The 22,842-nt window shown below is 59.6% G+C and overlaps 2 protein-coding genes across 2 annotated transcripts; one reads left to right on the plus strand and one right to left on the minus strand.

Moving 5' to 3' along the window:
- The first annotated feature begins 171 nt into the window (after positions 1–171).
- Positions 172–15,038, plus strand: SARNP (SAP domain containing ribonucleoprotein). Its single transcript, XM_080635444.1, has 11 exons — positions 172–221; positions 346–445; positions 990–1,036; positions 1,266–1,333; positions 2,562–2,613; positions 4,377–4,450; positions 4,727–4,755; positions 5,262–5,287; positions 5,626–5,694; positions 12,889–12,978; positions 13,812–15,038. Exons 1-11 carry the CDS (start codon positions 186–188, stop codon positions 13,851–13,853), a joined length of 633 nt encoding a protein of 210 aa, XP_080491570.1. The 5' UTR covers positions 172–185; the 3' UTR covers positions 13,854–15,038.
- Positions 15,039–16,308: 1,270 nt separating this feature from the next.
- GDF11 (growth differentiation factor 11) lies at positions 16,309–22,598 on the minus strand (the record flags this gene model as incomplete). Its single annotated transcript, XM_080635396.1, has 3 exons — positions 16,309–18,709; positions 19,016–19,389; positions 22,238–22,598. The coding sequence occupies 3 exons, from the start codon at positions 22,596–22,598 to the stop codon at positions 18,329–18,331; spliced, it is 1,116 nt and encodes a 371-aa protein (XP_080491522.1). The 3' UTR covers positions 16,309–18,328.
- Positions 22,599–22,842: the final 244 nt, after the last annotated feature.

Consider the following 22,842-nt stretch of genomic DNA (forward strand, 5'->3'; position numbering starts at 1 on the left):
GCCTTTTCCTCATTTCTATTGGCTATTCCTCCCGTCGCTCCACCCCACCGCAGGCCAATAGAGAGGGGCGGAAGGCCTGGCCAGTGGCGAGAGGCGGTGTGGGGAAGTGCTTTGAAATCGCCAGCGCTGATTGGGGTAGAGGCGGGCTGTGGGGCGGGGCCGGCGCGGGCTGTTCTGGTGACAAGATGGCGGCAGAGGCGGTGGAGCTGCACAAGCTGAAGGTACCTTTCGCTCCCGGGACGGGGGGTCCCGGGCGGGGATGGGGGGGTCTCGGGCGGGCCGAGGCCGGAGCCCGCGGTGGGTCCGGGGCTCGGTTCATGCTGAGTGGCGCCTCTCACCCCGCAGCTGGCGGAGCTGAAGCAGGAGTGCCTGGCCCGCGGCCTGGAGGCGAAGGGCAACAAGCAGGACCTGATCAACCGGCTGCAGGCGTACCTGGAGGAGCACGGTAGGTGCCCGCCGGGGCGGGGAAACAAGGGCTTGGGGTGTGGGGTGAGAAGGCGTTCTGGACATCCCCCTCTCTGCCCCAGGGCTGTGTCCATCTCTGGGCCCCAATGCAAAACGGGCCTTAGAGCAGCTCCAGGACCTAAAGGGGCTGCAGGAGACCTGGAGAGAGGCTTTGGACAAGGGCTTGTAGGGACAGGACAAGGGGAATGGCTTTAACCTGCTAGTGGAGAGATCGAGGTGGGATCTTGGTCAGAAGTTCTTCCCTGTGAGAGTGGTGGACACTGGAATGGGCTGAATGGAGAAGGTTTGGATGCTACATCCCTTCGAGGCCAGGTTGAATCAAGCTGCTCTAATGGAAGGTGTCCCTGCCCATGGAACTGGAGGAGCTTTAAGGTCCTTTTCCACCCCAAATCATTTCATGCCTTTGTGATCCATGATCACAGCCTTTGCTTCCCGTTTTCCCAAGTCCCATTCTCATCCCAGGCTCCACATGGGAAGCTGGAGGTGTCAGTGCAGTCACTCACTCCTGTTCCTTTGTCCTCCAGCTGAAGAAGAGGCAAATGAAGAAGATGTCCTAGGAGAAGAAATAGAGGTGGGTCTGTGCTGGGGGGCTGGGAACCAGGAGAGGTGGTGGTGAGGAGGAGCAGAGCCTGTGGCTGTCCCAGCTCGTGGCTGCACAAATCTCTCCTTGGTGTGGGGCACGTTCAACACCCAGCCCTAGAACCCTGGATCGGGGGGGGCTGGATTCCAGGCAGGGGCCTGTGTCTGGCCTCTGGGCTGCTCCATGCTTGGCTGTTGTCATTCCTGCCTTTTCCCTGCAGGAGGAGGAGCAGAAGCCGGTGGAGCCGCCGGTCAAAGCTGAGGAGCCTCCTGTAAACTCACCTGATGTGTAACTATCCCTCTGAGCAGCAGAAAGCCAAGCCAGGCCTGGGCAGGCTCCTGGGGAGGGGTGGGGGGACTGGAAGTGGGGCACAATTCCAGCGGGATGCAGTCCTGTGCTGGATCCTGGGGGCTGGTGGGCGCTCGGTGTGTCTGACTGCCGTGCCCTGCGCGCCTCAGGGGATGGGGGGAGCTCACAGTGAGCTGCAGTGAGCCCCAGTTCACCCTCGTTGAGCCGTGGTGAGCCCGATCGTGGTGCGGGCAGAAGGGGGCGTCCTGAGCCCGCGAAGCCGCAGCCCCGGGAGCCCCGGTCCCGGCTGAATCGCTTCCTGTGACAGTGCCATGAACCCATCCCTCCCCTCCCGGGCATCCAGCGCGGTCCTGCGCGGGGCTGGAACAAAAGCCGGGAGCTCCCAGCCCGGTGGGTGGTGTGCGATGGGAGCCGTTGGCAGCAGCAGGAGGAGGACGACGACTTCCCAACGTTGTCTCTTCCTCTTTTGTTCCCCCCGGAGCCCAGGCTGTGTTTTGGGAGCAGAGCTCTGGAGCACGCCCCTTCCATTCTGCCGGCCCTGGAGCTTTGTGTGTGGCTGCTGCTGCCCCAGAGCTGGAACACAAGAAGCCTTTGTGTCGGAGGGCTCCAAAGGGGGCTCCAGAGCTGAGTGTTCCCCATTGGAGCCCAAGGCTGGGAGAGACCCCCCAGAACCTCAGAGCAGGGGGGACCTGATCGCTGCCCATGCTCTGACAGGGGCATGGGACCAGGTCACTGCTCCCAAAGGATGAGACAAGAGGAAATGGCCTTAAGCTGTGCCAGGGGTGGGTTAGGTGGAGATAAGGAACAATTCCTTCCCCATTGGAACAGGGCAGTAGTGGAGTCACCATCCTTGGAAGTGCTCACACATGGTGTAGGGAGCCCCTCAGTGCCATGGGTTAGTGGTGGTCTTAGCAGTGCTGGGAATGGTTGGATTGGATGATCTTAAAGCTCTTTTCCAGCCTGGTTGATTCTTACCATTCCTGCATTAAAGAATGGTGAGCACGGCTGGGTCCTGTGGCTTATCCCTTCTTCCTTTTGGCAGAGGGATTTGGGAGCACTTGAGGCACTGGTGGGGCTGACCTGTGCTCCATGGCTCACCCTTCACGCTGTCATCAGAGTGCTCAGCCCTGGGTCAAGGGTGCTGGTGGTGGTGCTGGGTGGGAGGGGGACCCATTGTGACCTGTTTGTCTCTTTCCCATCTCTGCAGGATCACAGAGAAGAAGGTGGTGAAGATCACGTCAGTGATCTCGCAGATGGAGGTGAGGTCCCTCCTCCTCTGCTCTCAGTTCCCTTCCTCACTTCCTCCATCTCCTGGGTGTAGCTGAGGCAGTGTCAGCATTCCCATAGGAAACCTGCTGTCTCTTCCCTTGGGATTGTGGTGCTGCTGGATGTGAGGGACCCTGCAGCAGATTCCTTTAGCTCCTGGGGAACATTCCTCTCTATTGTCCCTTAACTCCTCTTTCCACCACCAACCCCATGACCCTTCTTCAGTATCCCAGCGTCACAATTCCAGTCATTCCAGGCTGTTATTCCCTGTCTCGGGCTCACTGCAGCCACAAAGCTTTGGTGAGGATCCACTTGAGGGAGGGGATCCACCCCGAGCTGAGGGATCGTCCCATCATCTGCCCTGCCTTTGCCATTGCAAGCAAGCCGCGATTTCTCTGGGAAAACTTGGGAGTTCAGGGAGCCTGCCCCTGGTTCTCCAGTCCCCCCCTTGCTGGCTCCTGTTCCATGTGCAAACACAGGTTTGGGCTCCCTGCTGCTCAGCACCACTCAGAGCCTTTTCATCTCCTCTTTGGGCCACGACCATTTCCACGGCAACGGGATATAGCAAGCAGAGGATTAGGAGTTGGGGGGGGAGGACCACGGGTCGGGGGTGGGGTGGATGGAGGCTCTGTGGCCCCTGTGGTGCTGCCCTCGGGGCAAGAGCTCCCGTTGGGCTCTTGGGTGTGCTCCAAACCCTGCCCAAGCTGCTCCCAGGCTTGGGTTTGCTGCCGAGTGTGGATCGGGGCTTGGCAAAGGGTTGCTGGGGATGGTTCCCCATCCCTGGGGGGGATGTTCCCATCCCTGGGGGGGTTTCCCCATCCCTGGAAGTGTTCAAGGCCAGGCTGGACGGGGCTTGGAGCAGCCTGCTCTAGTGGAAGGTGTCCCTGCCTGTGGCAGGGGTTGAAGCTGGAGAAGCTTTAAGGTCCTTTTCCAATCCAGTCCATTCCATGATTCTGTTATCCATGGTCACAGTCTTTGCTGCCCCTTCAGGTATTCCTCAGGGATATTCTTCACTGTTTCCCAAAGGATAAGGAAACTGGGATCTGGGTGCTACATTCTCCTGTCCCGGCTGGTGCTGCAGGGTGGGAGCCCTGGTCCTGCTCCATCTTTTCCAAGCGCTGCCATTCCAATGGGGATGTTTGTCCTGCTCCTCGCTGGGCTCGTGGCTAAAGTCAATGTTTCCATTACTAAGCTCTGTTTCTCTAACCCCAAACACACTGCTGGGCCCTTGGCTCGGAATGAAATGTGAACTATTTCCCTTAAGCCTTTAAGGGGATTTAACACTCGGAGGTGCAAACCCTTCAGCTTCCAAAGCTTCCAAGCTTTTCCCTTCTCCCCCTCACCTGGGGCTTTCTCCAGAGCCAAAATTCACCTGGAATTACAGCACTAAGGCCAAACTGTGCTCTCAAGGCCAAGCCAACCAATACCCCCATCCCCTTTCCCAGCATATTCCTTTGACCTTTAAGGGGGAAGGAAAGGAAACCCTCTTTGCCTCTCAGTTGTTAGGTTGATGTTTATTAAAATTCCTTTTGGTCAAGCCCCGGCCCTGGGGTGGCGCTTGGTGGGGAGAAGGTCCCTGCAGCATCTCTGCCATCACCTGAGGGTGCAAGGGAAAGTTCCCCCATTGCAGCCTCTGCGCTGCCGGTCCAGCAGCACCCACTGGGGTGTTGACTTGGCCTCCTCCAGCTGCAGAACCTCCTCCCCAGCCCCTGCCTGTAGTGGCTCCTCCTCAGGTGGTTCCTTTCTCTCCCTCCAGCGCATGCAGAAGAGAGCTGAGCGCTTCAACGTGCCCGTCAGCCTGGAGAGCAAGAAGGCAGCGCGGGCAGTACGGTGGGTGCTCCCAAACCCCCCCAGCCATCAGTGGTTGGGGGTGTTGGGTGGTGGGACTCCAGCAAGGGAATGGGGATATGCCAGTGATCCCACTGCTGTTCCTGCACTGTGAGTTGGGGTTTGGAGGGAAGCTGGAATTGCTGCAGTGCTGCCTGCAGCCAGGAACGCTGCGTCCCGGTTAGTCTTGCCCACAGCCCAGTTTTCCTCATGGGAAGCACTTGCAGGGAGGGTTCTGGGGCTGACCCTGCTCTGACAGCTCTTGTTTGCCTTTGACAGGTTTGGTTTGGCCATGGTGTCCACTAAAGGTGAGGGAGTGAAGCAGAACCTGTCCTTGAAGTGCCCTGGTGCAGTCATTGTTACAGGGGGGCAGAACAGTGCTGGTGGGGTAACCCTGGGTTTAAGCACTCCCTTTTCCTGCCCAGGAGCTCCAAGTGGGCACTGTGGGATCGGGAAGGGAGGCCACACGTTGTTCCCTTGGTAGTTCAGACACTTTTCCCCAGTGTGTCCCCATTCCAAGCCCAGCTGGAGGACACGAGGTGTCCAGGTGGGGTTCTCAAGCAGCGTCCTTTGGCTTCGTAAGTGACCAGGTCCCGTTGCCAGTGGTGTCTTAGGGAGGTGGGACAGTGACAGATTGTGAGTGGAGAAGCTGGAATGGGAACTGGGAGACTCATTGTGTAGGGAACAGAGAGAGAAGGTGGGAAAAACAGTTTCTGAGTCCCTGGTGGGGCTTTTCCCATGCCTCCTTATAGGTAAGATCTGGCTCCTGATGGTTGTTCTCTAATTGGGTTTTCCCTTTTCTTGTCTCTTTCAGGCCTCTCCTCAGACAGCAAACCCATGGTAAGGAATTTTCTTGTGCTTGAGTTGCTGCTGATTGGGCCCTTGGCATGTGTTGAAAGAGAGGTCCCCATACCCTGGGAGTGTGGGGGGTCCCTCTCCCATTTCTGTGCTTCCTTGGCTGCGGATGAGGGCACATGATTGAGCCAAGATGTGGTAGCCACCACATTGTTGTGCCAGCGCTGGACATTTTGCAGAGCAGCACCATGAGCAGCACAGGCTGGGGAGGGCTCATCCCTGGAAGCCTGTGTTCCTGAGGGCTGGCACAGGAAGCGCACTCTGGAGCCTGAGTGCTGGTGGGTTTAGAAGAGAAAGGTGACTTGTTTCCTGTGTCTTTGCAGGTAAACATGGATAAGTTGAAGGAAAGGGCTCAGAGGTTTGGGTTGAACGTCTCCTCACTCTCCAAGAAGGTAAGTCCAGGACACTCTGCACCTCCAGAGCACCCAGAAGTGCTGCTTGAGGTTCTCCATCTCCTATCCCAGTGCTGATTCCTTCCCTTCCATTGTGCCTGTGGCTCCTGCTGGAGCTGTGGAGCTTCCCAGTTGTTCTCCCTGGTTTGGGCTGGGCAGAGGCACCATGCAGCGGGTTTGGAGCATTTCCCACTGGAGATGATAGGGAATAACTCTTTGAAATAGAGATGAGATGGGCTTTGCAGGAAATGGATTTGCTCCCAAAACCACTGATTTTTTTTCCCGGGAGGAGAACTATCCCCCAGCTCTGAGCATGACCCCCCTCTGGTTCTCAAAGCAGCTCCTGCTGAAGCTCAGCCCTGGGGTGGCAATGGAGCCAGGGAGCTCCATTGGAGATGGATGGGATCCCTGGGATCCCTCCCCTCTGTTTTGTAGCAAACGGGATGAATTGAGGATGTAGAAGGAGTCAGTCAATCTGACGTGGATCCAGTGCCCTCTGTGCTTCCCAAATGAACCCATCCCGACCCTTCCCTCCCCTGCTTGCTGATCCTGTGCTGATGGAAGGGGATTGTCCAGCGGGAAGAGCTGGATGCTGCTGGCATGGAGACCTCTTTGCTTGGTGCAGGTGAGAGCAGGGGAGGTTCATCCTCCTTCATCCCTGTGAAATAAGCTCCAATCCTCCTGGGGGTCGGGGGAGTGGGGTGGGATTTGACCTGTTTTGCTGGTTCCCCACATCCCAGTGTTATCCCTCTGGCTCTGGGCATCCTCATGGAGAACATCTCTGGTGTTGGAGGTTACTGTTCCCCCCTTAGCTCCTGGCCTCTGGGAGTGGGGGAAGGAGCCATTAAAGCTGGGATGTGTGGAGCTGAGGGCGAGAGGCTGCTCCAGCACCGTTAACACCGTCCCTGGGAGCTCCCATTTTTCAGGAGGAATCAATTCCTTGTCAGCCTTTATGGCCGTGGCCTTCCCGAGCTGCAGGATTGTGGGGCTAAAGCTTAAGAAAGCCACATGGCACTTAGGGAAGGAATCAGCTTCCCAGCCTGGGCCATGTTCCCAAACCAGTTCCTCACTGGGAGCTCCTGGCCCAGGGTCAGGAGTTGGTGGCTTCAGGCTCCAGATGACCCAACGTGGACTTTGTCCCCCCCTTGGCCTCACCTCCGCATGGCTCCTTTTTGTTTGCTCCCCTAGGAAGCTGAGTTCATGGGCTTCCGAGTGGCTTTTCCCACTGAGCGGAACACGCTCCTGCATTCCCAGCAGGAATGTGCCTGGGCACTTTAATTAGCTGCTGGCATTGTGCTTCCCACCTGGGTGTTCTTTATGGCTGCTCGGCCTGCAGGAGCCCAGCACTGTTTACATGCGTCTCGGCAGGTTTTCCTCCAGCCCCAACTTTACAATCAGCCATTGTCCCTTCGAAGCTGCTCCCGGATCCATGCAGCAGGGATGGGAAGGGGAGGGGGAGGATTTCAGTGCCTGTGAACTCCTGTGGAGCTTGGAGCCCCCCCTCTTCCCATCAGCACCCTGGGCTGTGAGTCTTTCAAGTTGAAAGTGCCCTTCCGAAGGGATTCAGGATGGGATAGGGGTGAGATGGGGATATGAGAGGCAGGTGCTCCCTTGTCTCCAGGCACCATGGGGCTATCAACTGCATCTCTAAGCTAAATCAAGTGAGGGTTCCTCTCCCCTTTGGCTTCATGTTCCAGCACCAAAATGCTGCCTTCCCACCACTACCCTTTGACTCCTGTTCCTTGTACTTAACCCCCTCCCAGTGCCTGTGAATGGTCTCTCTCCATCAGCTGCTCCTTGGGTTGATGCTGTGGAGGGAGCTGCTGTGGGTGCTTTGCCCATTGGACGTCTCCTGCTGGGAAGTGCTGGCATCCACCTGGCAGCGGGAGGCCTCGGCCTGACACAAAGGCTCCATTGGCCACCTTTGTGTTCCATTAGCAAACACCTTTCCCCAGCCAGCAGATGAGTGAAGTAATTGGCTCTTCCATCTCCTCTTTAGTGAAGCCTGAGGAGCAATTAGTGGATTAACCCCTGGCCACTCGGATTGGGAGCAGGAGGTGACTGCTCTCAGGTCACTCCAGGCCAGGAATCCCACTTGGAGCCTTTGGAGCTTGGGTGGGGAACAAAGGATGCTGTGTCCCAAGCAGCAGCACAGGACCCTCGAGTGTCCCCTTGAGCCATGGGCTCCGGGAGGAGTTAAGGTTCTCCGCCAGCCCTGCTGGCAGCTCCGTGCCAGTTGAATCCTGGTTAATGAGGATGTGAGATCCATGGAGCTGCTGTTGGGAGGTGCTGGAGGAGCTTGGGGGCACTGGACCAGCAGAGCCCATGTGTACAAAACAGCTAAATGAGAGCAAGGAAACAATCAGCTGAATTGTTTGCCTTCCAGCAAGCTCCTGACAACTGCTTCTGGATCAGTCCTCTGCCGTTCCCAACAGCCCCGAGGAGAGCCCAGCTCTCTGGAGGGGTCCCACCAGAGCAGAAGGGGAGAATCCCCCCTCACCTTGCCCTCAAGGAGCTTTACAGCACCAGGCAGGAACCCTGTGCAGAGGGCATCGGCTCACTGTAGTTGGGTGCTGCAGCATGTCCACAGACCCTGCAGTGCCATGTCCACTTTCCCAAGTGGAGCTGCTGGCTGTGGGCTGTTGCTTTGGAATAATGGGAAGTGACAAGGTGAAGAATAGCACTGGCCACGGTGGGGGCTTTACCATGGTGGTGCTGCAAGCCCGGAACCTTGTGGCTGGGCACATGAGAACGTGCTGACACCCTCGTGCAGCAGATAAGGCTGTGGCTTCCGTTCTCTTCCCGGTGCTTGCTGGGTGCTGAGTGGTGCCTTCACTTGGAGATAACCCCGTGGTGGTATCCAGGGAGCCCCGTGTCCCAGGCAGAGCTCCGGGAGGACACTGACCTCCCTCTGCCCACGCGGATGGTCCCGCACCGGCCCCGCTGTGAAACAGAACTTCGCTTTTGTCCCCAACACAAATACATCTTTTCCCCGCCCCCCCCTCCTCCTCTATTCTGATTCAATCAATGATGTCATTATGTCCCATTCAGGGGCTCGGGAACCATTTGGCTGCAGGAATTTGGAGGAGAGGCTGGGGAAGAATGGGAACAGCAGCACCGGCTCCCTCCAGGCCTGAGGGACAAAGTCAGGTTTCCCCTTACCCCTGCTCCAGCAGGGGGGACAAAAGTGACGGCAGCGCCAGCCCCTCATGAGGCACAGCGGGGGTGCGTGGCCAGGCAGGAGCCCTCCTGTCCCAGTAAATCCTCTTAGGAGAACTGGAGCGACTCTTGGAAGACTCGATGGGTTCGCACCCACCGGCAGCGCTGGGCTCTGCAGGGATGTGGCACTGAGTCAGGAATCACAGTGTAAAATCCCAGCCTGGTTTGAGTTGGAAGGGACCTTAAAGCTCCTCCAGCTCCAACCCCTGCCACGGGCAGGGACACCTTCCACTAGAGCAGGACGCTCCAAGCCCCATCCAGTGAACATGCCAGGGATGGGGCAGCCACAGCTCCTCTGAGCACCCTGTGCCAGCGCCTCAGCACCCTCACAGGGAAGGAAGAGCTTCTGCCTAAGAGCTCATCTCAGTCTTGCCTCTGGCAGATTAAAGCCATTCCCCTTGTCCTGTCCATGCAGGCCCTTCTCCAAAGGCCCTCTCCAGGTTTCCTGCAGCCCCTTTAGGCACTGGAGCTGCTCTAAGGTCTTCCCTTCAGGAGCCTTCTGTTCTCCAAACTGACCCAGCCCAGCTCTCTCAACCTGCTCCGGAGCCGAGCTGCTCCAGCCCTTGCAGCAGCTCTGTTGCATCTTCTGGCCTCACTCCAGCAGCTCCACGTCATTCTTCTGTTGCTGCTCCAGAGCTTCCCACCCCAACCATTCCTGGGAGAATAAGTGTCCGTGTCTGTGGTGTCCTTTCCACTGTGCCCCACGGCACTTGTAGCAGCCACATTTTTCCCTTAGAGTTCTCTTGTTCTACCAACTTCTTCAGCTTTATCTCCTCATAGCGGGATCCCATGGGCTCATCCTAGTGCCTTGCAGGGAAGGGTTAACCTTGCTGCGGGGTGCTGCACGCCTTGGTCTTGAATAGAATGGCTTGATTTAGGTTTGGGTGGTTCTGGGGCTCATGTGCAATTCAATGATGTTCTGTCATCACCCATCTCAGAGCAGCTGGACTCTGGCTCTGCCAAGTGGCTTTAACTCTGCTTCCTCCCGCCTAGAGCCATGTCTCTTGCTCCCAAACATAACTTTCTGTTCCTCCTCCCCACAGAGCCCTTTGGGGTCTCCACATGCGGAAAGCTCAGTGCCAGCAGCTGCCATCACTGGAAAATACTGCAGTTGGGTGGGATTTGGTCTTCCCAACCTGTTTTCCAGGATGCGTGTTGGGAGAGGGGGCTCAAAGCTGGCTCAGGGCTGCCTGTTTCCCTTGGCCTGTGTTGCAGAGAAGGTGACTTTGTCCAGGGAAGCAGTCGGGGACCAATCCTGCACCACGCAGGGGACATGGGTGTGAGTGAGGACATTGAGGATTCTTCAGCAGCTTCTCAGGGTTCCCATTGCCTTGTGTAGATCAAGGTCTTCCATGACTCGTGCCGGAGCCTCCTCTTGTGCAAGGCTCATCCCAGTGCTCCCAGACGGGTTTATCTCTGGGTGTGTCTCACCTGAGCAGGGTCCTTGCTTTGGAATCACTTGGAGGATGGTGGTGACTCAGTCCCAGTGCGTATTCCATGGGCCCAGCCCCACATCCCGGCTGGAAGCCCATGGTGTTGCTGGCTTAGCTTTGTGTGGCTTTGGGAGGAGCAGACAGGGCTCCTGTCCTGGGGGGTGAGTGAGGACCCACCATGGGAGAAGCGGGTGCGTGTGGAGCAGCTCCAGGTGTCCCAGGAGCCGCAAGGGGAGCGCACAAAGGCGGCGAATGCAGCTGCACATCCCGACCCATGGGAGGCTGTCACTCAGCCCCGGGCACAGAGTGGGAGGCTGCTTACCCTTGAGTGTTCCATAACCTTTACCTTTGAGAGGTCAAGGCCGTGTCATCATTAATCTCCTGATGCCTGAAAGCCTCAGGGCTCTGCTTTTCATCCTGCCATCCGTCATGCTGCAGCCGGCCATGGGCGGGCCACCAGAAGGCTCCGGCTGCATCCACACATGCAGGCGCCCACCCTTTGCCTTCCAAGGACATGGATATGGAGGCTCGTGTGTGCATCTGCATTTGGGATGAGGAGCTGGGCTTCAGCTGCAAACCCGGGCCCATGTCCTTCTAGGGATGCTTTCATCTGCAGAGGATCTGCCATGCGGCACAACATGGAGCTTGGTCTCACATGGGGACTCACGGAGCTCAGCCTCACGTGGTGAATGGTTCTGAGAAGCTCGTCCTGCTCCTGGCCCAGCACCACACATGGGAGATGCTTTTTGATAACCTGGCATCAACTTTTGTCCACTCTCTGGGCACTTCCCCTCCATCCAAGTGTGGTCCTGAGTCAAGCAGAGCATTGATGCCGAGTTCTCTCCCTGAGGCTGTGTGTGAGGCGTGAAGGTGGGCAGTGGTGCTGGAGCTGGATCGGCGCCGTGAGTGCCAGAGCCCTGCTATGCACCATGAAAACCACAATTAATGCCTTTTGGCATTAACTGTTCTGGCACCAGCCACAGCGCCTTAGTCTGACCCCAGGAGAGAGGCAGGATCCAGGGTTTGAATGGATCTGTTGGCAATAAGCAGCTCCCAGTGCCTACAGGGGCTACAAGAGACCTGGAGAGGGGCTTTGGACAAGGGCCTGTAGGGACAGGCCAAGGGGAATGGCTTTAACCTGCCCGAGGGGAGACTGAGATGAGCTCTTAGGCAGAAGCTCTTCCCTGTGAGGGTGCTGAGGCGCTGGCCCAGGGTGCCCAGAGAAGCTGTGGCTGCCCCATCCCTGGCAGTGTTCAAGGCCAGGTTGGACACAGGGGCTTGGAGCAAGCTGCTCCAGTGGAAGGTGTCCCTGCCTGTGGCAGGGGTTGGAACTGGGTGAGCTTTAAGGTCCCTTCCAACCCAACCCATTCCATGATTATGGAAGCAGCATATCCCGAGGTATTCCCATGGTGGTGGGTGCTGTTATTGACCCCCATGATCCCACAGGGCTCACAGCTTGTGGGAGCACCCTCTTGTTTTCCTGCGTTGCAGGAAAGGCTTCACCTCCAGCAATGACTCCTTCGGGAGGGTTCATTCCCCTCCTCTTTCTCCCACCCGCTTTGTAGACAAACCCCCCAAACACCCATCGTGGGGCGAGGGTGCAGGGAACAAGGTGAGAAGAGGCAAGGTTGAGGGCGAAATGTGCCCCCTCAGCAGCCAGGGCAGCTGTCCGCACAGCCCTGGGCACTGCCAGGCCTGATGGATGCAGTGTGGGGGGAGAGGGGTCATTGTCCTCAGCTGGGTTCCAGCACCGCATGAATCAAGCGCTGTCAGCGTGAGCCCAGGGATGGAGTGAAGTTCATTGTACCCGTGTTGGCAGCTGAGGAGGGGTCAAGTGAGAGCTTGCTGGGGCCATGCTGCTGGAGCATGGGGGGAACCCCAAAGAGAAATAACCCCGCAGCCCTCCCAGGAGCCCCTCATCCTCCTGAGCACTGCCAGGGATGGGGCAGCCACAGCTCCTCTGAGCACCCTGTGCCAGCGTCTCAGCACCCTCACAGGGAAGGAAGAGCTTCTGCCTAAGAGCTCATCTCAGTCTTGCCTCTGTCAGGTTAAAGCCATTCCCCTTGGCCTGTCCCTACAGGCCCTTGTCCCAAGCCCCTCTCCAGGTTTCCTGCAGCCCCTTTAGGCACTGGAGCTGCTCTCAGGTCTCCCCTTCAGGAGCCTTCTCTTCTCCAGGCTGACCCAGCCCAGCTCTCTCAGCCTGCTCCAGAGCAGAGCTGCTCCAGCCCTCGCAGCATCTCTGGCCTCACTCCAGCAGCTCCATCTCCCTCTTGTGTTGCCCCCCTGCTGGGTGCAGGATGCGGGGGGGGGGGGTCCTCCTTTTTCCTTCCTGTCCTTTTCCTGCCACCCTCACTCGTGCTCAGGGTGTTGGGCAGGGGGGATTCCAAGCAGATAGACCAGTGTCCTGGGGAGGCAGGACGTGTCTTGAGGAGGTTGTGCTAGGGCTCTGGTTGCAAATGGGGGCAGGAGGAACAGGATTCCCCATGCAGCGAGCAGCCTGGGCACTGCTAGCACCCTAAACCTTGGTCTGTCTTTGTGCCAGGGCGAAGAGGACGAGAAGCTGAAGAAGAGGAAGGAGCGGTTTGGCATTGTGACGAGTTCGGCTGGAGCTGGAGCCACAGAGGACACAGAGGTAAAACCTTCAAACTGCTCCTGGTCGCCAGAGCTCCAGCGCAGCAGCTCCTGATGAGGCTGGGTTGGGAACACCACATAAATATGGACAATCAGACTCCCCCAGGCTGGGGCCTCCCCGTGTCTGCACCCAGATGGGCTCAGTAGAGGTGAACAGGGTCCCTAAGACCTCAACGCTTCCAATGGGATTGGAGGCACTTGGCGTGTGGAGCTGGGCTGGGTTTATGGCAGCGTGGCATTCCCAGCCTGCGCCAGGGGCTGGCGGATGAGGGATTCCATGCTTCTCCTTAGGTCACTTGGAGATTGTGCCTGGAACAAAAAGGTCTTTTCACTGGCATTGTGTGCACTCAAATGCACCTTTCCCCCAGAGACTCTTGATTGGGGCTTCTGCTGCCCCTGGGCTGTTTCCCCTGCTAGAAATGAAGATTTATACGCCACTCGTTTCTGGGCTCAAGGCGAAGCAGAGCGAGGCCATAGTGTATTTAATGTGTTTTAGTGTGTCCCTCTCACCTTCCCCATGAATAGGGCAGTGTTAACCCTTTGCCCTTTTCCATTTCCCACCTCCCCACTGCCTGCTCGCGCTTCCCAGCCTCTGAAGCCGCTTTGTTCCCGGGCCAGCCCCTTCCCAGTGCCTGTTCCTGCCACTCCACTTCAGGGGAACTCTTTGTCCCAGTGTTAGATCCAAATCCTGGGGCTCCCAGAGCTGCTCGCACCAGCATTATTCCCAAGCACCAAACTCCTCATGGTTCCCCATTGAGTTCTGGGTGGGATTTGCTCAGTTGAGTCTCTGCTTAGTTCTGATTCCTGCTTTTCCCTTGTCATTCCTCTTGGCAGGCAAAGAAGAGGAAAAGAGCGGAGCGCTTCGGGATCGTCTGAGCCTTGCACCCTCCTCCTCCTCACTCTTCCTCCCCCTTCCTCACGTTCCCCCACTGCTCTTCAAGGTTTTAGCGAGGAGTAGGCAGGGAATCCCCCATAGTTGTTCCATTGTGTCCTTAGTGGTTTCCTACGCTCCCAAGTTAAAGGTGAAGAAGAGTTGAGCAGAAAGAAGAACCCGCTTCCTGACTCGGTGCCAGGGCTCTCCTCAGCAACCGGAACATGGAGCGGCTTCGTCCCCCAATCCTGTGCTGGTCTCTGTTGTCCTGCCCCTGCACAGCCTCCGCGAAGGGGTTTCCTCAAGCAGCTGGTCCCCCGTTTCCAGCCATGGATGCAGCCAGTGGCTGGTTCCTCCCCAGTGAGGCTGATGGGAATTAGAACTGGAATTGCTGGAGGAAATGGTTTGCGAATGGATCCTCTCCCTGCTCTGGTCCATGGGGGTTTCCCAGGGTCCTCAGGGACACGTTTCTATCCTCAGCCATCTCCCTGCCTGGGATTCCAGATGGGCACCATGGCTGGAATCCCACCGCTGTCCCAACACTGACACTTCAGGGTTCTTAGTTCTGACCATAACCTCTCCCCAGTGTGATGTTCACCTTATCCATGCTCCAGAGCAGTGCTGGGGGCACGAGGGGAGCATCCGGAGGCTCATTCCTGGTCCTCGACAAGCAATAGATCCCATTTTTTTAATGTAGAAGCCTTCAAACCACCTCTGCTGGGTTACCGTTGGCACCCAGTGACTCGGAGCAAGCCCTCGGCCATACCTTCCCTTCCCCACGAGCACCTCCGGGGCTGTCGCTGCTGTGTGACTCGAATCCATGTGGGAACGTTCCTGAGGTGCCATCGGGTTTCTATGTTGGGTTTTGTACAAAGCATTTTCTATGGGCTCATGAGCTCCTCGCCGCTGGTTCCACATTTGTGGCCTCTTGTTCTTGATTTCATAATAAAACTGCTTCTCCAAGGCGATGCCGGTCTCCAGGCACTGGATCCTCAGGCTCCAAGTCATCAAATCCCAGCCTGGGTTGAGCTGGGAAGGACCTTAAAGCTCATACAGCTCCAACCTCTGCCACAGGCAGGGACACCTTCCACTAGAGCAGCTTGCTCAAAGTCCTGTCCAACCTGGCCTTGAACACTGCCGGGGATGGACGCAGGGATGGGTGTAGGGATGGATGCAGGGATGGGGTGCAAGGGGGGAACAGCATTTCAGCGTGTCCCAGAGGATCTTGGCTGGAGCAGGGACACGGCCAATGTCCATGGAGCCTCGGTGACGGGGCCTGGAACCCAGCTGACCCAGAGCAGGAGCCACATCCTTGTGTCTGGTCCTTGTCCCAGAGCGTTCCCTTGGTCCCAGCCCCATGAGCCCTCCGGAGCCCACCCTGTCCCCTCCCGCCGCAGGGCTGTAATTAGCTGCGACATTCCCAGCATAGCTGCAGCCCCTAATGAGGCTCCATAAAGGCTGCTTCTGATCCCGGCTCCTCTGGCACTTGGGGCCACTTGTAAATCTCCACTTTACAACAGGGGGAAGCGGAGGCCAGCAAGAGGGACGGAGCCAGTGCTGCCATGTGCTGCGTGTCCCCTTCTCGGGGAGCTGCTCCACCTCACAGTGGTGGGATGAGGCTTTGGGATGGTGAAGCCACCCGTGGGGCTGCACTGTGGGGTGAGTGGGTTCGGAACGTTGGCTGCTTCCAGTAGCGTTCCCAAGGTGCTGGGAGGGTGTTCTGGGAGCTGAAGGGTGAGGATCAGTGCGTCCGGAGGCTCCGGCTGGGAGATGAACCCGGGAACGCCACCGGATTCCAGCCCCGCTCATCGCCCGGCACTGGGAGCGTGGGAAAAATGAGAAGCATCAGGAACCATTTCCCAAGCTGGTGGCCCAGATCAGGCCGGGAGCTCCCGAGGGATGCAGGGGGGGAGCTGCTGTCACACAGGGACTCATCAAGTGGCCAAGGGTCCATCCTGGCATTGGCACCAGTGCGTGGGGATGGAGCCACTCCAGTGGGGATGCGGCACTGGCAATCCAGGGATCTGCACTGACCCTGGGATATGGTGCCAAGCCTGGGATCCAGTGCCGGCATCACCATCCGGTGCTTGCCTTGGGATCTAGTGTGAGCCCCACGATCTGCTCCTGACCCTGGGATGTGGTGCTGACCATGGGACCTGATGTGATGCCTACCTTGAGACATGGTGCAGCAGCACAGACTCATCCCAGCCCAGATGGTGCCCAACCAGCCCCGGCCCCAAAGTTCCACAGTGTAAATGGTTCCCAGCTCCTGGTAAGTGGGGTTTATAGGAACATTCGGCATTCCCAAGGACGACGCTGCAGTCCTGAAGCTCAGGACTCATCGATGGTTATTCTTATTCTTTTAATCTTTCTTTAATTTCTCTTTAATTTCTTTATTTGTGTTGATGTCCAAGTGCTGTGTTTGGTTAAACCCCCCCAGCCACTGGGGGCATTTGGGTCATGTGTCCCCTTGAGTCCTGGTGGCCGCATCCTGGCCCCCTCCGAGCGACCAACACAGGACCGGACCCGGGGACAAGGGACCAGGGTGGGAAAGGAGAACATATCATAACAATTATAATAATCATGGAGTGACAGAGCGGGGGCAGCAGTCACCTGGCCACCCCCGGGCAGGGTCCTATTGCTGCCCACACCAGGCGACTGAGATGCCAGTGCCCGGGCTTGGCTGGTCCCAGTACCCCATCCGGCCCCATCCTTCTTTCGAGGCCCTGCAGGGCTCTGGGTCCTGGGCTGTGCGTTGGGTGCTCCATGGCCAGGGGTGCCTGCAGCGGCCAGAGCCCCCCAGGCATGATGCCCATAGTTGGGGTCCCCCCAGGCTCCAGCAGGTGGTGATGGTTGGGATGAAGGATGTGGGTTGATCCCAACCGGACCCAGCCAGATCTTGGCCAGGCCACAGCTCCCTCAATTCAGGAGCAAGATCCCATGGCCCAGGCAGCTCCATGCCCTTTCCAGTCCCTTCCAAGCGGATTCCAGCTCTTTCCTGCCATGTGGCTCTGTTCCTGGTGGGCACTGGGGCCTGTCTCCATTGCTGGCAATTGCAGGACTGTGCTTCTCAGTGCCGCACCTCCTTGGCCATGTCCAGTGTGGTTTCAGTGTCCAAGCAGAGCAGCTGCGGCTGGGGCTGGATGATCTCTCATGATCTGGACCAGAGGATGCAGCCCCCGAAAGGCACTGAGGGGCAATGGAGGTGACCCAGCACCTTGTCCCCAGCGTGGCACCACAGGGAACACCACTGCTGTGTCAATGGGGGGGAACTTACCGGATACCCCTCAGCTCCCTGGGGGGTCCCAGTTCTCCCATTCCCATCCCCTCACATACAGATCCGGGGAGCTGATGCTGGAGCCACGGCGGCGCTACGGCAAGGCTGGCATTGCCAGTGGCATCAGCCCATAAGTGCTTGGGCACAGCCGGGGCTCTGCACCATGGGGCCATCGGCATGTCCTCGGGAGCTCTTTGTGCTCGGTGAAGGCAGGGACAAGTGCTGCACATCCCAGTGCCCCCGGCTGTGCCATGGCGCTGTCCCTAAGTGCTACGCGGGGTACGGACGTGCCAGGCCTAACCACGGCTGTGGGATGGAGATGCGTGTCCCGGTCGGAGCCATCGGCACCCTCAGGATAAGTGCTGGGGCCATGGGCCAAGGAGCTGCCAAAGGCACCGCAGTGCCCAGAGAGCCTGTGCTGCTGCACCGAGACCTGAGACCCCCAACCGGAGACACCTGAACTGGAGCCCCCCCAAGACTCTGGCTCCGCCAGCTACCCTGGGAGAGCTCTGGGCACTGATGCAGCACAGGAACGAGCGTCACCATAGCGCCAGCAGCACCGGAGCCAGCGCCTGTGACGGGCGGCAGCTCTGTTCTCCTCAATGCCCGGTGGTGCCGGTGGTGCCGATGGTGGTGCCATCCCCACGCAGGGCCGCGGGGGGGTCAGGAGGGGCGGGAGCTGCCCCAGCAGAGCCCGGCCGGAGGGTGATTAATAAATAAATAAATTAAAGCAGGGGACGGTTCCCTCCCGCGCCGGAGCCGCCGCCAGAGCCCAAAGGGCCCGTCCCGGGGGTCCCGCTGCTGGCTCCTCCCATCCTCGGCTGTCACCGTGGCCGTGGGGTGGGCAGGGGCGTCCCCATCCCCACGAGTGCTCCGGAGGTGCGGGATGCGGTGGCTTCCTCCTCTCCCTATCACCGTGGAGCCGTGCCGGGGCTCCGTGCCGCCCCGTCCCTTCTCCGTCCGGTTGCGTTATTGCACAATGCAAGTCGAATCATGGGGTTGCTGCAGCTTTTCTCCGCGGGGTTTCCGTCTCTCTGCATCTCTCTCCTCTTGCCCCAACATCCAAAGGAACCTCAACGCTTGTTCTTTGTATTTCGAAAAGAAAATAGCAAAAAAGAAACCCCCCAAAACTCCCACCCCCCCAAAAGTGGCAGGAAAGAGGCAGGTTCAGAGGCGGGGGGGCGCGGGGCAGCAGCACCGGCTCTAAGAGCATCCGCATCGGTCCACTACCATGCCCGGGATCTTGCCATAGATGATCTGCTGCTTGTCATTGAAGTAGAGCATGTTGATGGGGGACATCTTGGTGGGGGTGCAGCAGGGCCCGGCCGAGCCGCGCGGGTTGGCCTGTTGCACGAGGTGGGTGTGCGGGTACTTCTGCATGAACATGTACTCACACTGCCCCGAGCAGTAGTTGGCTTTGTACCTCTTGGGCGCGATGATCCAGTCCCAGCCGAAGGCCTCGAAGTCCACGGTCAGGGGGTAGCGGCAGCAGCGTGACTCGGTCGAGTGCTCGTCGCAATCCAGCCCCAGGTTGCGGCGCGAGCGCTTGTTGTTCTCCAGCACCCTCAGCTCCATGAAGGGGTGCTGGGGGGAGAGGAGGGATGAGACCCACTGAGCCACCACCCCCTGGTCCTGCTGCTCAGGTCCCACACAGCCCCCTGGAGCCGTCATGGGCCCCATGGAGCTGTCGTTGTCCCCACAGAGCTTTCAGTGGCCTCATGAAGGTGTCACCAGCCCCATGAGGCTATCATTGTCCCCATGGAGCTGTGACTGTCCCCACAAGCTGTGACCAGCCCCACAGAGCTGCATCACCACCCGTGACCATCCCCATCACCCTCCAGATCCCCAGGGATGGCCAAGAGCCCCGAGAGCCCCACAGCAGGCACGTACCAGCCCTTCGGCGCCAGGCCCCAGTGACGTGACAGCCAGGTCGTTGCCGTTGGGGTCGAAGGCGTTGATCTCAATACCCCAGTTGTTCTGTGGCTGCTTGAACCAGTTCTGCAGCACATGCTTGAAGTCGATGCTCTGCCAGTGCCCGAGGCGGGAGTTGAGGTCGATCTTGAGTGAGCGGATGCGGATGTGGCGGCTGCCTTCCTCCGTCACCGGCTTCAGGCGGAGGATCTGCAGGTAGACGGTGGAGGTGTGCTGCACGGGCCGCAGGTACACCCACAGCTGTGCCTTCACCACCTTCGTGAACATGACCTTGGGGCTGAAGTTGAAGAAGCAGCAATGGGGGTTGCCCTCGATCTGCACCACGGGGTCCGCTGTGGGAGGAAGGAGGCGTCAGGGGCAGCGCTGGGACCCCCCTTGTCATCCTCATCTTCATCATCCTCATCATTCGCATCATCCTCATCCTCCTCATCATCCTCATTCTCCTTACTCTCATCATCTTCATTCTCCTCATCCTCCTCATCATCCTTATCCTCACCCTCCTCATCCTCCTCCTCATTCTCATCCTCCTCCTCATCGTCCCCAGGGCGAGCTAATCCTCAGTCATTAGCAGGTGAAGGTCGAGGCAGAGGCTGCCCTGGGGCTCGTTCCCCTCCATCCTCAGTGAGGTCCTGGCTGCCCCTGACCCCGCATCACCTGGGATTCCGGATCCCCCATTTGGATGAGGGCTGAGCAGGATGGGGGGGCCCCGGTGACAGTGCTGCAGCTGGTCCATGGCACCACGCAGTTGCTCCCAGGCCCCCCACCAGTGCCCCCATGCACCAGCCATGGGGCAGCCCCACACCTCGGTGTGACAGGGACAGGGCTCAGGGGTCCCGGCCACCCTCCCCCCGCTGCTCTGGCATTCCCTGCTCCGCAAACACATCTGTGTCGAATTGAGCTGGGAATTCCGCCCCCCGCCACGCACCGGTCAGGTTTAATAGCACCCAGCTGCAGCGGGGCCATTTGCTGCAGCGGGGCCTCCCCGGCACATGGGGGTCACGACACTGGGAGCCCCCCAACCGCGCTGCGGGGGCCTGGCACAGACACCCCCCCCCTGCAATTTGTTGCCCCACAGCCCCACATTAAACCCCTGATACCCTGGGCACCCCCAAAGCCATGTGGGGTTCTCCCTGGCTCCTAGCTGGGGCAGGTTGTGCCACGCAGCCCCTTGGCCACCAGTCACCGGTGGGACATTGTCCCAACCTGGCCGGCGACCACCACAATGTGTCCCGGTGCTCCCGGTGGCTTTGGGGGCTGTAGATGTGTCTATGGCAGGGGTTGGTTTTGGGAGTTCTCCAGATAAGAGATGCTGGAGTCTGCACTGAAGCCCCTCATCACGGCACCAGGGCACCGGTGGCACCAGTGGCATCAGTGACCTGCGTCCCGGGACTCATCCTAGCATCCTGGGGGGCACAGGGGGGGTTCTGGGGTGCTGGGAGTGTGGGGAGCTCTGTTCCATGCCGGCTGCTCCTGGCACTGCCAGGATACTCATCCGGTCACTGTGGCAACAGCGAATAAAGGATAAAGGTCCCTGGGACACCTGGAGGTGGGTGGCCCCAGACCTCCCCAAGTTCTTTGTTCCTACCGGGCCGCATTTGGGGCTCCCACCTCTACCCTATTAACCCTTCACTTAGTGTGGGGGCCTGGAGAGACACCCCCCCCCCAGGTCCGGTCCCGCTACGTGCCAGCAGCGGCGCCGTGGTGTCCCCATGTCCCCCCATCCCGCTGACCTTGAGCCCCCCCAGCAGCCCCCCCCAGGACCCCTCATTATGGGTCGTGGGGTCACGGGTAGCCCCTAAATTGGTTTAGGAACCAATTAATCCCCCTCGGGGCCCTTCTGCCGTTAAACCCCCCGGGGGTGGGGGGCGTTGGGGGGGGGTGGGATTACCGGGGGGAACCCGAGAGCTTTATGGCTCTGCTGCCTGTGAAGCCCTTTCCCTCCTCCTGCTCAGGAATCATAAAACCCACAAATTGCCCCGGGGGAGGGGAGGGGGGGGGAATAATCATAATGATAACGGGGTAGCCGCGGCCAGACCCCGCGGCGCATCCGGCTGCGGCGGGGCCGGGACCCCCGGAGAGGAGCTGGGGGCAGGAGCCGCCCCACGCTCTTTATGTCGGGCCCCCCCCCGGGTTGTTAAAAGGGTTGGGGGGAGGCAGGAACCCCCCGGCGGGGCCGCGATTTTATGGGTAATAAAATTTCAAAGCCGCCCGAATCTATTAATGGCTGGGAAGGGAATTGGGACGGGGGGGGGGCAGCGCCTCGCACTTCCCTCCCTTCCGCCAGCACTTTGCACCCGGCCTCCCTCCCCTTCCCCGGCCCCGTGTGTCCCCCCCCCGCCCCCGGGGGTTCTGCAGCCTCATCCCACCGCTGGAGCAGGTGGAAGCAGGGAAACTGAGGCAAGGACCAGGCAGAGGAAGGAGGGAGGGATGGACGGAGCAGGCTCTCCCCCATGGCATCCCCCCGGGACACCTGCTGCTGTCACCCACTGTCACCCCGCTGCCACCCCGATGTCACCCACGGTGACACCCACCCCGTGCACCCAGCATGGTCCCAGCACCCAGTGACGGGTCCCAGCACCCAGTGAACGATGCCAGTGTCAATTGCCAGGTCCCTGCACCCATCCCCAGTGCCAGTGCCCAGTTCTCCTACAGACGGGTGCCAGTACCAGGCCCCAGTACCTAGTGTCAGTTCCCAGCACCCAGTGATGAGTCCCAGTGCTGGTGCCAGGTCCCAGCACCCACTACCAGTTCCCAGCACCCAGTGACAGGTTCCAATCCCCGCTACAAGTTCCCACCACCCACTGGCCATTCCCAGTCCCATCTCAGTTCCCGGTGCCCGGCACCGGTTCTGCCCATATCCCGGTGCGTGTCCCGGCACTCGCACAGAGCCATCCCGGGTACAGGGGGGCTGCCGGAGGGGAAGCGGGGGGCACCAGGAGGGTACTGGAGGGTGCCGGAGGGGAACGGGTGGGGAGTCCCGAAGGGCGGGTACCTGCAAGGGGCTCGAGGGGGGACACCGGGGGACACGGGGGTGGGATGGAGGACACTGGGGGTGGGATGGGGGGGACCGGGGGCGGGATGGGGACAGCGGGAGTGGGAATGGGGACACCGGGGGTGGGATTGGGGTGCCCGCCGGCGAAGTTTGGAGCGGCGGCGGGGCGGAACAAAGGCGGCACTGACTTTCCTGGGCCATGCTGATGACGGTCTCGGTGGTGGCGTGGTACTCGTCTTCCTCCAGGTACTCGTCGTGCTGCAGCGAGTCCCCCTGGAAGTCGTGGAGGTCGAGGAGCTGCTGGAGCGGGGGGGCCTTGGGCAGCAGCTGCTTCACCACCTCCCGGGTGATGTTGGGCGCTTCCTTCAGCCGCAGCTTGCTCAGGATCTGAGACTTGATGCTCTCTAGCCGCAGCTCTTTGCTGTGCCTCCGCCACAGGCACACCGGGCAGGAGGGCTCCGGAGCGCTCCCCGTTCCCGTAGTGCCCCCTCCTCCCGTTCCCACCGCCGCCGCCGCCGCCGCCAGGAGGCAAAGCACCACCGGGGCCATACCGGGAAGCAAAACGTCCCCACCGCCACCGGGGGCCGGGCCCCCCCCGTTCCGCTTCCACCGCAACGTTTTAAACGGGGGGGAGGAGGGAGAAAACAGGGAGGGGAGGGGGGGGCGCGGCGGAACGGGGGGAAGGCGGGAACGGTGCCGGGGGGCGGGGAAGCGGGGGGGGGGTGGAAGGAAAAAGGGGAGGGGGGGGGAAAGGAAAAAAAAGCGGCGGTAACGGCGGCCCCGGGGTTTTATA

The sequence above is a fragment of the Psittacula echo genome, assembly GCF_963264785.1.
Source record: "Psittacula echo genome assembly, chromosome: 27".
Classification (NCBI taxonomy): domain Eukaryota; kingdom Metazoa; phylum Chordata; class Aves; order Psittaciformes; family Psittacidae; genus Psittacula; species Psittacula echo.